The sequence below is a fragment of the Carassius auratus genome, chromosome 10 (genome assembly GCF_003368295.1).
Source record: "Carassius auratus strain Wakin chromosome 10, ASM336829v1, whole genome shotgun sequence".
NCBI classification, from domain to species: Eukaryota; Metazoa; Chordata; class Actinopteri; order Cypriniformes; family Cyprinidae; genus Carassius; species Carassius auratus.
The window spans coordinates 19773104-19786048 of NC_039252.1; the positions used below are offsets into that span (position 1 = coordinate 19773104).

A 12945-nucleotide genomic window follows, 5' to 3' on the forward strand; every position below is an offset into this window, starting at 1 on the left:
CAGACAATGAAGGGAAACAATGAGGGTGCGTCGTCTTCATTCAGGCCTGAGCACAATCCAAAAAAAAAAAATCCCATGCTGTCTACAAACGCCTGTAGCTTCATAGAGACTGGAGAATTTCAGAAGGAGCAGAGCATACACTAACCCCTCAGATTACTAATAACTGAATCAGATTCAAAAGGTGTTCACTGGGCAGGCAAACTTAATACGACAACACCATATGCACAGATGGAACATATGCATTTGAAACTGTAGAGCGTGACACTAAGTTAATGTTTATTGTTTTCCATTTACAATTTTCATATTGTTTCAAGATGTATAAAATAACATTAATGTATAGCAAACAAACAAGTAAAAATGCAAACCAACATAAACATTAAAAATTAAAAACTATTAAAATTCTTCATTGTTGGTTCATGATACCAAATGCATTAACATATGTTAACATATAGAACTACATAAAATATTTTTCATTGCTGATGCATGCATCATATGCATATTCCAATATATTACAATAACATTTATTAATAAAAGAATTTTCTCATTTACAATTTTAAATATTTCTTTATATTTAAAACTATATAAAATTCACTTGTTAACCAAAAATTAATTAACAATGCTGTTTGAATTAATATTAAGATACTTCACACATTAATGCAAAATTTAACATTAAAAATTAAAACGATTACATTATTTTAAATTTTGAATTTCATTTAAAATTATTTATTTATAGTTCTTTATTGTTGCCTGTATATAAGTTTTAAACAGAACAACAAAGGCAAAACCAAAGACATGCAGCAGTCTGTTTGTTCAGCCCATACACCGTATGGATGAATGCATGCTAAACTTTACACTATGACACTAAAAAAATATTCACTTTAAAATTAAAACTTGATTTCAAACAGCATTAAAAATACAGAGAAACGAACAGTTGGAACCATGTTTGGCTGTGTGTGAGATCTCAGATAGCCATGTTATTGATGTAAAGAGGGCCCAGGCAGGGCACTGTGACCAAACTCCACCCGTCCAGGGCACTGGATGCTGCTCAAGTATGTAGATGTTGGGAAGTGGAGCACATTCCAGTCAGTCATGGTCTAAGAAGCATACGCAAGTGGCTACTGAGTAACATCTTACTTCACGCTATAAAATAAGACCGGGAGGAACAGGAAGGGTGGATATTAAATGATGATATAAGGGCAGCCTGTCGTTGTTCTGTGATGCTGTGGAGAGGTCAAACTCCTTGATTCTCTCCAGATACTTGACCATGATGCCGCTCTCAAACTGAAGTACGTGCAGATATTATCATTCCGAGAAACTACAATCCTCCAGAACAAGGTCAAATGCTACAGAAAATAACAGCCGACTGCTTACTGGATGCACCTCATTCATCTCACAGAGGAGTTTGGGACGCACACGTTTCAGTGTTTTACTATGGCCGCAAAACCCTCTTTACCAGGGGAAAATAATTACAATCTCAAGCAGCCGTAAGAGATCAAAGATTCAAAGATTCAATAAATGGTTAAATCTGCACATATTAATCATCAAAATGAACACATAGTATGTGAAGTCACAGGTCTACATTTATTTCAGAACTTCATAACAATCTGAATGCAGATTTCACACAAAAAATTAGAGTCCGTTTCACCTTATAAAACAAAAATAAGAATGAAAGACGTTGTCCCGAGTTCAAGTCCCGGCTCGTGGACCTTTCCCCGATCCCAGACCCCTCTATCTAACCCACTTCACTTCCTGTTGACCTACTGTCCTATCTAAATATGAATTGACTTTTTAAATAATAAGAATCAGAAATGTTTTATGAATCTATCGTTATTTGTTTTATGACATCATAGAAATCAAATCAGAAGCTCGCTGATATTGACCATGAATGTTTTCATTGTGCATTTTAATTTGAACATTTTGACACCCATTTTAAATTAAATAAAGCAACTTAAATTCTTAAAATTTAGCAATAGGATTTTTTTTACAAATCATAGAAATCCAATCAGCAGCTCACTGACAAGTAAATAAAATTGTATAAAAATGCTACAAATTTATTAATTTCTTTATTTACTCATTTCAACATTTAATTTATTCATTTCTGATTCTCGTGATAAAAAATCATGGAAGTTCATCGAGCACTGAAAATTGATCCTTATACTCAAATCACAAGGTCATTGATATAGATTTTTATTATTATAATTTTAACATTTTGAAATCAAATAAAGCACTGCAAACTCATACAACACCTCAAATCAGAAGCTCACTGATATTGTTAACACTGTTTTTCAAGCTTGCCAGAAAAATTTCACCAGTTTACGAGGCTAAATTATATCTCCCATCATTCTCTATGACAGCACAAGAACACTAAAACACAAAGCATTGATTACATGCCTAATGCATATTTTTTGTACTATAAAAGCTTCCTATCTTCATTGGGAAGTGAAAAGTAGATGCCAAGCGAGTCCACTTTGTTCTGACCAACATCACTTAAATGCATATCACATCATTGTGCATTACAACTCACAAGAACAAACTACTCCGGAGAATGGATGAGCACAGGAGCTCGTTCAGTAACAATCCTCCATCTTTGCTTCGTCGAACACAAAGAACCAAGTCTGTCATGCATGTAAACGTCTGAGTTCAACCTAGCATCCAAAATATGAAGATTAGCTTGCATCTGACAACTACAGGTTTCTAGTTTTGCTGAGTGCTTTGGGTCACAGCAGTAGTTTGGAATGGCTAAACTTCACAATGAAGTCAAAATGCAGTTCGTTATGATGTGATATTTCACAACGTAGCTCTCCAAATCTCCAGAACAGACTGAATTCCATAAGAATGAATGGCTGGGTTTTTATATGACTGGTAATAAAGCTCTGGTAGACTTCTAACTGAAGCATGTGACGTGTGAAGAAACGACAGTCTAATATTATAGCAGACCCCGCAGCAGAGAGCAGAGCTTACGCCCTCCACCACCAACTACATCAAAGAGCATTGTGGGTGGAGCGCTAACTTTCAATACATGGTGCAAATCTGTAGGCTTACTGTCAATCTGACTTCTCAAAGCTGCTGCGGAAAATGTAGCATTTATGGCAAGACCATCTGATCTGATTTAATGCTGAGCTAAAATAATATCTTAAAAACCTCACAGAACATAAAACAATATACAGCAGCATTTGTGGCACATGATCTGCATCTGTAAAGAAACATTGGATTACTTGTTATGAAATCCTATTTTTAAAACATATGATGTGAAACAGAACTTTTTATTCATAGTATAGCCTACTTTTCAAACTGTTGTATGCATTTTAAATAGTTAAGCATCTTAGAAATAAACTGATTTTGCATTTTAAATCCAATTCGGAGTAAACACGGACTTGATTTTCACAGTCTTAATTGTACCACATTGTATTTTGACTATTGTATGCATACAATAAATGTGTATATTCACAAGTTAGCTATATCCTGCAGGAATGGTAGTATTATAGCATGCTAAGCCCATTAGCCATCAATCAATTTACATTTCAACACTCAATTTCTTCTAAACTTAAAAAATAATAATAATAATAATAATAATAATGTTGTAAATAGTATGTTTTCCAATAAAAAAATGTTTAATTCTATTTCTTTGTAATTATTTGTGACATTTACTAGCAGTTTCTGAGTAAAAATGAGATCTTGGTCTCTTTCTCCAAAACAACTCAAATGTGTGTTTGAAAGGTAGAAAAAGCATCAGCAGTTTTACAGACACGTCACGCATCTTATAAAGCACCATAAAGCAATTACACAGGCACACTGACCTCGAATCTACCAAACCAGAGGCTCTGATGCAGTTATACACTCAGCAACGCTCTCTTCCACATGGCACTTCTGACAGGCCCCAAAAGCAACAGCCTCATGCAAGATTTAAGTTGTACATCTTAAATTTTGCACTTCTGTGTATGAATGGCAGAAATGTTAACCCGGGCATAAGGCTTTTCTTTCCACTGGCTCAGTGAGCTGGAACACACATTACAGCATGTGCAGCACTCTATTCTTCATTCTTTACACACACACACACCCTTTCTGGGTTAATAAGGCTGATGGAAATGTGCATATCCTCTGACGTGAGATCAATAAACAAATCAGTTTATTCTGTCCCGTTATATCATTACGCCGCTATGACACAGTCTTCTTCATCTGATCAATACACCTCTGGGACTCACATATGGTTCTGCCATTAACATCTACAATGCTAGAATTTCAAAAAACCTCCAGTATTTCCGAGAACACGCCGCAAAACGTCCTGACTTGGCTATAATAATGGAAAATGACATCACTGGGTCGCTTTGAGATTTAACTGTCAAGTTATTACACCAACTGAAAGTACTGACATATACCATACTAATCATAACAAATGGAAACGCAACACAAGGCTGGAAAGAAGGGGCTTGAACTTGAACCCGATGACCTTTTGGGCTCAGGGTGATCAATATGACGCAAGTCGCAGCAACAGACACATAAGCACTGGTAATAAATACATAACTTCTACTAGGTTTTCAACTGCAAACCAGAGCTTCATCGCCTGTGTTTCCACAGCAGTAGTCCCGCAGTGTGCTTCAGCCAAATTGTTCATGAAAACACACACACACACACTTTCCACCCAGATCAGTGCTGCATGTACCATCTACACATCCTGTAACACGATAAACATTCCCTGCATGCGCTAAAAGAGGAGGGCTGCTCGGATGCCCTTGGTATGTAAATATAGAGTATTGTGGCCATCGGCCAGCCGAGGGACGCCACGGCCACATTTATGAGAAATATATAGCTTTATTTCATCCCCTCCCCCTGTATATGACAGAAAGGAAAACAAATTCCTGTCCTGAATTCAGTCTCAGCTCGTTCGTCACGGTGAGCTCTACCTATCGGGGCTAATCCGGGTCTGCTGGAAGCAACCCCCCCGGCCCTGCCTGCGCCGCAAGATTGCATCTTTTATTTATCGCCGCTTGGCTTTATTTTTGCAGAGCATTCCATACTGGGATGCAATCAGCCAAGAAACCCTCCCCGTGCGTGCAGGCTTGTCATTTCCCATCGCTGGAGCTCGGAATGAGGAGCACACAAAGGGGAAAAAGCAGAATCAAAAGCAGAGAGCTCCACGTAGCCTGTTGGAAAAAGGGCAAGAGCCCTTGATCTTCCAAGACAGCCAGTCCACTCGAGAGGCTCCGGGCAGGGAAGACACACATGGGCCAGTGTGTGCGTTTTCCTGAAAGCACAAACCTATTTTGGCTGAAGGGTGAGGGCACAGAGCCCAGCTGAGGCACCTCTTCTCTTGCGGGCTACAGACATAGAGGAGGAGGGGAATGGTCACACAGAAAATTACGTCTGCTGATTGCATTACAATTCGAATTAAGCAAAGGCACTAATGTGATTAAAATCTTGAATTGTTTCCAAAGGGCGGAGAGCCTCTGAATCAATTGCGGGGACTTTAAAAACAAAGGTGGATAAAGTTGTGAAACGACAAAGCGAGTGAATCACTACATGCCAGAGCTGAATATCGCGTTCGCAGCTACTTTGACAATTTTGAGTCGCACGCTGACGTCACGAGGGTCAGCCGGAACGTATGCATATCATTAGGGGACATTTAAAAAGAAATCGAGGCGCTGCGTCTTTAAATCGCCATTCCTCCCACCCCTTTCCCAAATCTTTTCCATTTAACAAGCAGTGAAAGAAAATAAAAAAGCCGCTTTTGTTTCCCTTCCTTTTGAAGGGTGACCGAAAGCTGAAAAGACACAAACGAACATGAAAATGGGAACAAAGTGCCAATTTCAATAGGGATGCCTGACGGCTATTTGATATGCGCACCCACTAAATACAAAACCAACAGTGTTTTCGCTGCTAAAAACAAGAGTTAGGGTCTTGTTTGCAATAACAACAAATAGCTATTCGCGTCCATTCTAGCTATTTTAGTTGACATGACAGCTCTACATCCAGCAGTTGGTCGACTTACTACGCCAATAACCCCCCTCACGCTTACACTTCAGAAAAAATAAACACACCAGACAAGCCTCGGAAGAGGTGACATTTCAATCGCTTTACGAAAAAACACACGATTAATATGTCGCCACACCGACTAAAGTCGAACTACAAAACAAGTCCTAGGTGAAATAATAACGAAAAAGTCACGAAAATGTGCTTTAAACGCTGAATGGATCGAGCTACAGACGTCGAGCTCCACTTCCGCGCTGCTTATCTCGCGCAGATACAAAAGCGCTACAATCTATTCTGAACGTTTCCCATTACGCTCGGAATGTATCGATAAACCGGAGAGCTCGGTGTCTTAAAGTGCGAAACGAAACGACATCACCAGCACCCTGTCGAGAGATTTAAACCCGTTGTATTCCTCCCTTTGTTCGACACATTTCAATAGTGCCTTTCATTCGACTCGTGTTCCTCATTTAAACGACATTCGAGCGTTTTCTCTCGACTGTGTCTGCGCGATGGTGACTGGATTCTCAAGGTTTATATGTTTTCCAAGCCGCGGGTTTACATCCACACTCACCGACTTGCAATACGTTGTCCACACAGCCGCTCTCCAGCAATGCGATGCCGCGTCGGAACGGTAACCGCGTCTCGTCTATGTTCTCCCCGCTAGACGCGTTCTCCTCTCCGCCAGTGTTGAACGAGGAATACATGCAGATCTCCCGTTCGCTCCTCGGGAAAGACCAGTACACGATCCGCCGCTGTACGGGCTCCGGGATGCGCTCGAAACGCTCCTCGACCCGTTGGAACGGCCACTTTTCCGCTACTTTCCGCGCTGCAATGTCCAGGAGCGACTCGGGGCTCTGGGTTTTGCTGGATCCCCCTTGGCCAGAACCAGAACCGCCGCATACTGTTCCACCGGCTCGCTGCCCCTGTCTACACGTCGTACTATAACCGGGTCGGCAGCAGAGCCGTTTAGCTGGGGGCTGCTGAACGCGCTCCGCCATGATCGCACTTCTTTAACGGCAAGGGCGGAAGTCGCCGTACTATTTAAACGGGATAAGGAAAGGAAAAGGCTGCGACGCGCATCGATTGTTCGCCGTGTAAGGACAGTCTGGACTTATTTGGTCAAAAGGGCGGGGCTTCGGAGCCTTTGTGTAGACAAATAAGCAAGGGGCGTGGCCTGCGCGTCTGCAGCCGTGCTAAAAAAGGCATGGGAGGCGGAATCTTTGCTAGTGATTATAAGTGTCAGTTCACAACAGGAAGAGGCATGAGCGCTTGGAAACGCCTTCCACACGAATAAAAGAAAAACAGAAATCGTAGGTAGAGGGCTTTCAAAAAGCAAGCATTTCATTAGGAGGATGAGGGAGTTTTTGAACCTGCGTCCCAAAAAAGCTGTCAAAGTATACAAACCTACATAACCTATGAACACCTTGACAGACCCAATTATACGTGTACAAATAGAGCATGGTTAAAGCATGGTTCAACTATATGCATTATAAAGATAACATGTTAATTATAAGTAGCTTTTGTTTGTAAAAAAAAAAAAAAAAAAAGATTCATTTCATACACACAATATTTTTTGAAAAATAAAATGTATATTTATATAGACTCATATATATATATATATATATATATATATATATATATACATACATACATACATACATACACACATACACACATACACACACACACATATATATATATATATATATATATATATATATATATATATATATATATATATATATATATATATATATATATATATATATGATTTGATACTTAAAAAAATCTAAAATGCATATTTGGTTTTATAATTTCAAATATTTAATTTATAATTTTTCTAATAGATTTTGTTGTACATGAAAAAACAAAGAAAAATAAATGTAATTGTATTTATTTTTTGTATTGAAAACATGGTTTTATTTAATCTTTTTAAATAAATAAATAACAATTTGTATTATATACATAGATTATCGATTTATTAATGTTTTTCTGCAACCAAACATATAATTTGATGATTATTCTCTAAAAAGTTTTCATAAAACCCCAGAAATAAAAGAAATGTGTGCTGGTAAGTCACAACACACAAAACTACTAGACTTTTTGCAATAAATTCTGTAGATTTTTGTTTGGTTTTATTGATGCCATACACATATTCTAAACAATGATCCTAAATTTTCAACCAAAGCCATTTACCCTGTGTGCCCTTTACCAGATCGAAATGAAAAGAAGTGATATTGTTCATCCCTTTTATAAATATTTCTCCCCTTGCTCAAATGTATAGCCTGAAAATCCAATACATGTAATTTCATTTCATTTATCTTTTATGCTGCTTTGGTTTAAAGGCTTCTGCTAAGCGCTAAACAGATAAATGAGATCTATTCATCTTAAATGTGCAGTGTAAAGGGAAAAGGTTTGCTCCCAATTTAAGTGGATCAAACGTTTGCAGAGAGAGTTATCCTTCACACAACCTGAAGGTGAATCCATGCAAACTTTAAGCCATACATTTAGGAGTCAATTCAGAGTCATTTTGTGCAGATCTGTCATATCTCAGCTGTTTTAACTCTTATCTTTGCTATAGTCAGATGTTTCATATTAACTCCTGTCTCTTCTCATTTTCGTTCCAGGTGATTCCTTGTAGTACATCTAATCAAGAGACAGATCTGAAGACCACAGTCGGTGTCTGTGATAAAACTACAAAAGGAGAAGTTACCACCTAACGAGAGAGAGTGCTAATTTAATTTCATGCAAGAGTCTCACCGGTGATATTAAAAAGTGTGGCCTCAGGGTAAGTTTAATTGATTGAGAAATGTGATGTAACTAATTGCAACTCATTGCAGGGACGCTGTAATCTCCAGCCGATCAATGCAGTGGATTTCAGATTAGTGTCCGCACAATTTGAGCTTCCCTCATCTGTCATTTCAGAGCTTTTAATGGACACATGCAGCGTTGCACAGCGTTTAGTAGGCAGTGTTTTTGATGGAAGCATGTGGTTCAGTTTAATATTTCTACAAATGAAGCACTTATCTAAAGCTTTTTTATTACTTAGTTTGCATGAAAATGTGCACACTTCAGACTGTTTGTTTAAACGTATCAAAGGTTTCTTTACATGATACTGTCAAAAATCTACATTGAAGTATTCTTAAAATCTCAGTTTTACTGACAATAATTCTTACTTAAAACGACATGCAAATTATTGTTAATTAAATGTTTATGGATATTGTTATACATTTTTGAATTCGCTTTTATTTTTACATTTTCAGCTTTAAATGTAATTTTGTGTAAATGTTTAGGGGTTAAGTTATGTGCTTTTTTATTTAACTTTTTATTACTTTTTAATATAAAATTTCTGGTTTGGTTTATTTTTATTTGAGTTTTAGTTGAGTTATTTTATTTAGTTTTTCATCTAAACGTTTTTCATCTAATATTTATATTTTATTTATATAATTTTTATATGCTATTTCAGCATTTTAATTTAGATGAGAGTTTAATTATTAAAAAAATAATGATTTATACATTTAAATACATTATTGTAATATTTTGATTAATTATTTTGATTATATTATAATATTAAATAAGAAATCTAATCTTGATTTATGGTATTTCAAATAAGATTTTATATTTTAATATATCAATAGTAATTCATACATTTAAATACCACAATTTTATTATTATTTTAAATTTACTATAATATTGCAATATTACAATAAATAAATGTCTTGATTAATGTATTTTTAGTGTTTTAATTATTTATTTATAATAATTTATACATTTAAATACTCACATTATTTTATTATTGATTATTTTATTACCTTAGAATATTACAAAAGAAATAGTTTAGAGTGTACATCTTGTGTTTCAATTAAAAATATTATACAATTTTATACATTTAAATACTTAAATTATATTATTATTTAAATTTACTGTACTATTTCTCTAACATTATATTATTATGTAGAAAATAAATATATTTTAGCATTTAGTAATTATTAATATGTTGTACATTTTAATAATTATAATCTTATTTTATTACATTATAGTATTATATTTTTGATTTTTAAGTATTTTAATATTTTAATGTAGTTTAGAGTTCAGTTGTTTTAATATATTAATAATTTATACATATTACTTTTTAATTATTTTATTACATTATATTTTATACATAAGATTTTTTTTATTTAGTTTAGACTTCAAATATTTAAATATTTTGACAACAATTTATACATTTTTACAAAATATTTTATTCTAATTTATTTCAATGAATGTTTATATATATATATATATATATATATATATATATAGAGTTAGTTAGCTGGCAAAAAGATCCATGGTTCAATCACAATCGTTTTATCATGTCTGCATATTCCTTAACATACAAAATAGAATTAGTTTGTCCATGTAATCCCTGTCATCAGTGAGCTGCCCTAGCCATGTGACATTCAGGTGATGATGTACTCTGAAAAGTTTGGGCTGCTCCGTCACAGAGGACAAACTTTATTCATGCATATGGAATTCTATCCTGGATAACTGTCCTCCTAATTAGGATAATGATCAAAGGATCCGGACAGGCTTGGCCAAAACAAATCTGTTTGATCTGACAACATTTTGGCATCATGTAAATGACAGCTGGGCAAATCAGAGAGTCGGGGGATTTGGACCGACCCGAGTCGCCTGTACTCTGATCTTTCCCGTGTTTTTAATTATACAGACACAAACATAGATTTATCATAGCAAGGCTATTTTGCTGGTATTAAACTCAATCACTTTTGTTTCCCTTTAAAGTGTGTCGATGGGATTTAGGATGGCATCGCCTCTCTGCTTATGTCAATTTCAGCATGAAAAGCGAAATGCCATGTGCAATCATTACTATTTCAGGGATAAACAGAACTGAGAACTTCTGAGGACATTTGTTAATTTGGCAAATACTATCGAAAGAGAAGTGTGAATGATTAAAAGAATAAGTTCATGTAACTAATTAGTTTATTATTTTCTCATAAAGCCTGCTTTTTCTGTGAATATTTGTGATTGTTTATGTTTCTCCTACATTTTTTTTTGTATGACTCATGTGCTGTATTCTTCTGAGTCTCATATGATAACATGTCATGTTTAGTAAAGACTCACAGACTCAATCTGATTTCATGTTGTAATGATTAAAATGTCATGCAAAACAAGGTTTTAAAAGTGATCAGAAAAATATAGACTAGTTAGTAGATGCATTTGTGTCACAATTTTTAACATTTATAATTTTTATTACATGATAATTTTACATAAAAAATGTCTTATAATAATAATATAATCATATTAATATATTTTACTTAAATTATTTTCTTTTTATTTTATTATTGATTATTTTTATTACATTATAGTATAAAACACATTATTTTTATTTATATATTTTTTATATTTTAATGTAGATTTGTAAAATTACTTAAATATATTAATACTTACAATATTAATATTTTATTACATAAAAATGTCTTGATTTAGGTATTTTTTATATTTGAATTTAGTGTTTATTTAAACACTTAATTTTCATTTTTATCATTTATTTTCATTACATTAAATCTCTTAATTTAGGTGTTTTTAGCTTTTTAATTTAGAGTTTAAATATTTCCATATATTGATAATTATGCAAATTGTAAATAATTTTTATTTGTATGTCATTATTGTTTTACATTTTTTTACGTAGGAAATACACTTGAGATTAAATAATTTTTTTAGCATTTTGAGTTAAAAACTTAATATATTAAACTAATATATTAACAATTATAAATATAAATATTATTTTTATTACATTATATTACACAAGAAATGCATTTAAGTTTATTAGGTTTTTTTTACCATTTTAAATTTAGATAGCATTTGGTTATTCTAATATTTTAATAACAAAAACATTGAAATACTTTTAAGAGAGCCTCTTTGAAAAGCATATAGATTAAAGCAGGACATACACTGTATGTAAGTCTGGGCTTCAGTCTTTGGTACTGTTGCTCACACAGCTCTCAAAAAAGAAAAGACGTTGAGAAAAACAAGACAATTTCCTGCAATGCAATGCAAGCTGAAGCTTCTGAGAATTGTGGGTAGTCAGTAAGGTTTTGCATTGTTCCCAAATGCCTATGTGAATCTCATTAGCATCCGGGAACCCCCTCCTGGTGCCGAGCAATCGGACCAGCGCTGTCATATCGCTGTGTGCTCACATCATGCTGGGGAGAAAATGTATGGGCCTCATTTTGAATATCTTTATTATTGTTTCATCTTGCCCTGCAGACAGAAATATGGAGCAGCTATAATGACAGAAGCTCTTCTCCCCACATGTGTGCCACTGTGAGGGGCACGAGAGGACACTCGTTTATGCTCTCTTAGTCACACACTTGCACACTTCATACATTCATCTTTGCTTTCACAATAACAGGAGATCATTTTTTTCACTAAATAACTTAAAAATGCTAATAATATTTCCTATTTGCATTTTTATCAGCTTTTAAAAGCATACTGCATCATTTTTTTTTTTGTTCACTTAAAAATAAAGATTCTTTGTGGGCATCTATTCTTCCATAAAGAACCTTTAACATCCTTTGGACCTTTCCACATTCCACAAAAGGTTCTTTATGGTAGAAGAAGGTTTTTTAGATTTCTAAAATAGTTATTTTAATGGAATAGTTCACCCAAAAATGAAAATCGGCTGAAAATAACTCACCCTCAGGTCATCCAAGATGTAGATGAGTTTGTTTCTTCATCAGAACAGATTTGGAGAAATGTAACATTACATCCCTTGTTCACCATTGGTTCCTTTGCAATGAATGGGTGCCGTCAGAATGAGAGTCCAAACATCTGATAAAAACATCACAATAATCCACACAACTCCAGTCATCAGTTAGTCTTGTGAACTGAAAAGCTGCAAGCTTTGTAAGAAACAAATCCATCACAAAGGACTTTTAACTTTAAACCGGCTCTCCTGAAAAAATACAGAAGAGTCTA

General features: G+C 34.8%; 1 protein-coding gene across 1 annotated transcript in view; it reads right to left on the reverse strand.

The window, feature by feature from the left end:
* The window catches only part of LOC113110205 (zinc finger SWIM domain-containing protein 6), a 71423-nt gene extending 64420 nt beyond the window's left edge, over positions 1-7003 (reverse strand). Inside the window, exon 1 of the mRNA XM_026274268.1 lies at positions 6539-7003. Coding sequence (XP_026130053.1) covers positions 6539-6965 — 427 coding nt within the window. The 5' untranslated portion in view covers positions 6966-7003. The remainder of the gene's footprint in view (positions 1-6538) is intronic.
* Positions 7004-12945: the final 5942 nt, after the last annotated feature.